This window comes from Erinaceus europaeus, chromosome 10 (assembly GCF_950295315.1).
Source record: "Erinaceus europaeus chromosome 10, mEriEur2.1, whole genome shotgun sequence".
Classification (NCBI taxonomy): Eukaryota; Metazoa; Chordata; class Mammalia; order Eulipotyphla; family Erinaceidae; genus Erinaceus; species Erinaceus europaeus.
This window is the reverse complement of record NC_080171.1, coordinates 93,939,532-93,942,953: the sequence shown is the minus strand read 5'-3', so window position 1 is coordinate 93,942,953 and position 3,422 is coordinate 93,939,532. Positions and strand designations below refer to the sequence as shown.

The 3,422-nt window shown below is 39.5% G+C and overlaps 1 protein-coding gene across 1 annotated transcript; it reads left to right on the top strand.

The window, feature by feature from the left end:
* Positions 1-554: 554 nt before the first annotated feature.
* LOC103129002 (olfactory receptor 1L8-like) lies at positions 555-1,890 on the top strand. Its single transcript, XM_007539945.2, has one exon. The coding sequence runs from the start codon at positions 925-927 to the stop codon at positions 1,888-1,890; it is 966 nt and encodes a 321-aa protein (XP_007540007.2). The 5' UTR covers positions 555-924.
* Positions 1,891-3,422: the final 1,532 nt, after the last annotated feature.

Sequence of the window (3,422 nt, the reverse complement as noted above, 5' to 3'; positions counted from 1 at the left end):
GTTCTTTTCTGCAAGGAAATTAGAAGTACAACATAACATGTCATAACTTAAAAGTACTATTCATTCCTGCAAAGAGGAATATAATATTTTGGAAAAAATAAAATGCATGATTCCACACTGTCACTCCCTATGCCCTTATTTATTGTTATTGTTATACATTTTATATGTAAATATATCTTAGTAGTAGTCTATATTCATATATATAGAATACTTATCAATGAAATTATGGCCAAAATACACACATACACTATATATATATATATATATATATATATATATATATATATATCCTTCATTACAAATCAAGATCTTCAAAGTCAAGCTTTTCTCTAGTTTTTCATGGTTCTGTTCCCACTCAAAGGAAAGTATTTTATTATACAGGTACACAAGAAATATTTTTTTAAGATTAAAATTAAATTGATGCAATCAGACTTACCTGTCTTCATCACTGAATATTCACCATCCATATCCACACTATCAACAAAAAATGCTTGTGAAATTGGAGGGCAGGCAGTGGCACACCTGGTAGAGCACATGGACTCAGGTTCAAGACTCTGTGCCCCACCTGCATGGGGGAAAACATCATGAGCAGTGAAGCAGTTGGAAGGTGTCTATCTTTCTCTCTCCCTATCTCCCCTGCCTCTCTCAATTTCTCTTTCCTATTAAATAAAAATAGAATGAAGAAAAGAGGGGGAGATGGCTGCCAGAAGCAGTGGATTTGTCCTGCAGACACCTAGCCCATAATCCTGGTGGCAATGATTAAAAAAAGAAAAAAAGGAAAAAAAAAAAAAGCTCATGAAATTATAAGGAGGGAATGTCAAGACAGAGACTCCCAAGAGTCTCCCAAGAGGCAACCTAAGGGTGAAAACTAATGGGTGGGAGTGACAGTGACTTAGATTGTAGTAACTGCTTTGAAATAAATGTATGTTAACTTTAGAGGTTGCCTATATTTTAGCTGGTTCCACAGTAATGGAAAAAATCAACCAAACCAACAGAGTCTCTGAGTTCATCCTCCTGGGACTCTCCTCCCGACCTGAGGACCAGAAACCACTCTTCATCCTCTTCCTCACCATGTACCTGGTCACCATAACAGGAAACCTGCTCATCATCCTGGCCATCTGCTCTGATCCTCACCTCCAAACCCCCATGTACTTCTTCCTGAGTTTCCTGTCATTAACTGACATTTGCTTCAGCACAACCATTGTCCCCAAGATGCTGGTCAATTTCCTGTCAGAAAAGAAGACCATCTCCTATGCTGGGTGTCTCATACAGATGTATTTCACCTATGCTTTGGGCAACACTGACAGCTGTCTCTTGGCAGTGATGGCCTTTGATCGCTATGTGGCCATCTGTGACCCCTTCCACTATGTGACTATCATAAGCCACCGCCGCTGTGTCCTGCTGGTGGCTTTCTGCTGTTCATTTTCTCTCCTCCACTCACTTCTACACACACTTCTTCTGACTCTTCTCAACTTCTGTGATGCCAATGTTATCCACCACTTCCTCTGTCACATCAACACTCTGCTTAGAATGTCCTGTTCCTCCACATATATCAATGAACTTGTCATCATGACAGAAGGCTCTGTTGCTCTGGTGACCCCATTTCTGTGCATTGTTTTCTCTTATATACGAATCCTCATTGTGGTTCTCAAGATCCGCTCTGCTGCTGGATTACGCAAAGCCTTCTCCACCTGTGGTTCCCACTTGACTGTGGTAACTCTCTTTTATGGCAGCATCTTCTATGAATATTTACAGCCTTTGTCTAGCTACACTGTTAAAGCCCGTGTAGCCACCGTTGTCTACACAGTTCTGACTTCCATGTTGAACCCTTTTATTTATAGTCTGAGAAACAAAGACATGAAGAGGGGCCTAAGAAGGCTGATGAGCTGAAAGAAATGCTAGGCAAATCCTTGGTAGGCATGCTCATGCATGTCTCTGTTTCTATGTATCATGTTTACTAGGAGCTGATATCATTAACTTTCTAAGTCAACAAGTTTGGCTCACTCTTATTACAAATGTTAAGTTGTAACCACTATTTTACACATGCAATGATAAGCCATTGAGACTTTATTAGGAATCAGTAATTGATTCAAGGTCTGTGGAAAATCTTGGCTTTCTGTCCTATTCCCAACTCTGATACCATCTCCCCAGACAATGTCTTTGGTCTACCTGCATATTAACTTTTGGGTTCAGGCAAAAATTAGTAAATTCACGGACCTCTTGGAATATACTTAAAATAGACCTACTAGCTTTTGCCAAAACGGAGACCCTAAATCTCATCTGCTATGTTATTGCCTTTAGGCTCCTGATTATTTAACAATTTGTTCTTCTTTATATCTTAATGCTTTTTCAGTCACCAAGTGGCACATGCTACCATGATGCCAACATGACTACCCTGGGCAGACAATCTCACCAATATGTCCTGGAACCCCAGAGCCCTGTCCCACTAGGGAAAGATAGAAACAGACTGGGAATATGAATTGGCCTGTCAATGTCCATGCCCAGCAAAGAAGCAATTACAGAAGACAGACCTTCCACATTCTATATCCCATAATGAACCTGAGTCCATGGCCCCAGAGGGATAAAGAATAAGAAAGCTTTCAAGGGAAGAGATGAGATGTAGAGCTCTGGTGGTGGGAACTGTGTGGAAATGTACCTTTCCTATCCTTTCATCTTGTCAATATTTCCATTTTATAAAAAATAAATAAATAAAGGTAACCACAGGAAAACAAAAAAGAAAGAAATAAAGAAAGAAAGAAAGAAAGAAAGAAAGAAAGAAAGAAAGAAAGAAAGAAAGAAAGAAAATACTATGGCTTCCAGCTTTCATATGGCCCTCTGTGCCCTCCACCCTTTTGCTTCTAAGGAAATTATGTGGTTTTGTTCCAAGTGCTATTAAATCCTTTGCCCCAAATTATCTTCAACTTAGTATCCACCCAATGACTTCCAATTACTTGGTATTCTTCTTATTTTTATCATCATTGTGAGATTAATGGTCTATAATACAGTTGTTGGGTTAAGTTTCTCATCTCCCATGATAGGTATCTGCAGAACAACCTCACCCACAACTTAGATCCTTTTCCACCATCATGCACCAGGATGATGCATGATGACTCTCTGTCCCTCTTTTTCCTCCTTCTTCCCCAGAGTCCTCTGCTTTGGTGCAATATACAACACCCAGTCCAGGTTTCTTTCTGTGTTTTTCTTTTCTGTCTTGGTTTCTGAAGTTCCATCTATAAGTGAGATCATATGGTATTCATCTTTATATTTTTTCCTTCCCTTAACATGATGCATTCAAGTCCCATTCAAGATGAAACAGAAGGCAGAAGAGACGAGTTCATCATTTTTGACAGCTAATAGTACTCCATTGTGTACTGTGGGAAAACATACATCTTAGCATGCAGGATTTGTGCCTGTCTCAGGTT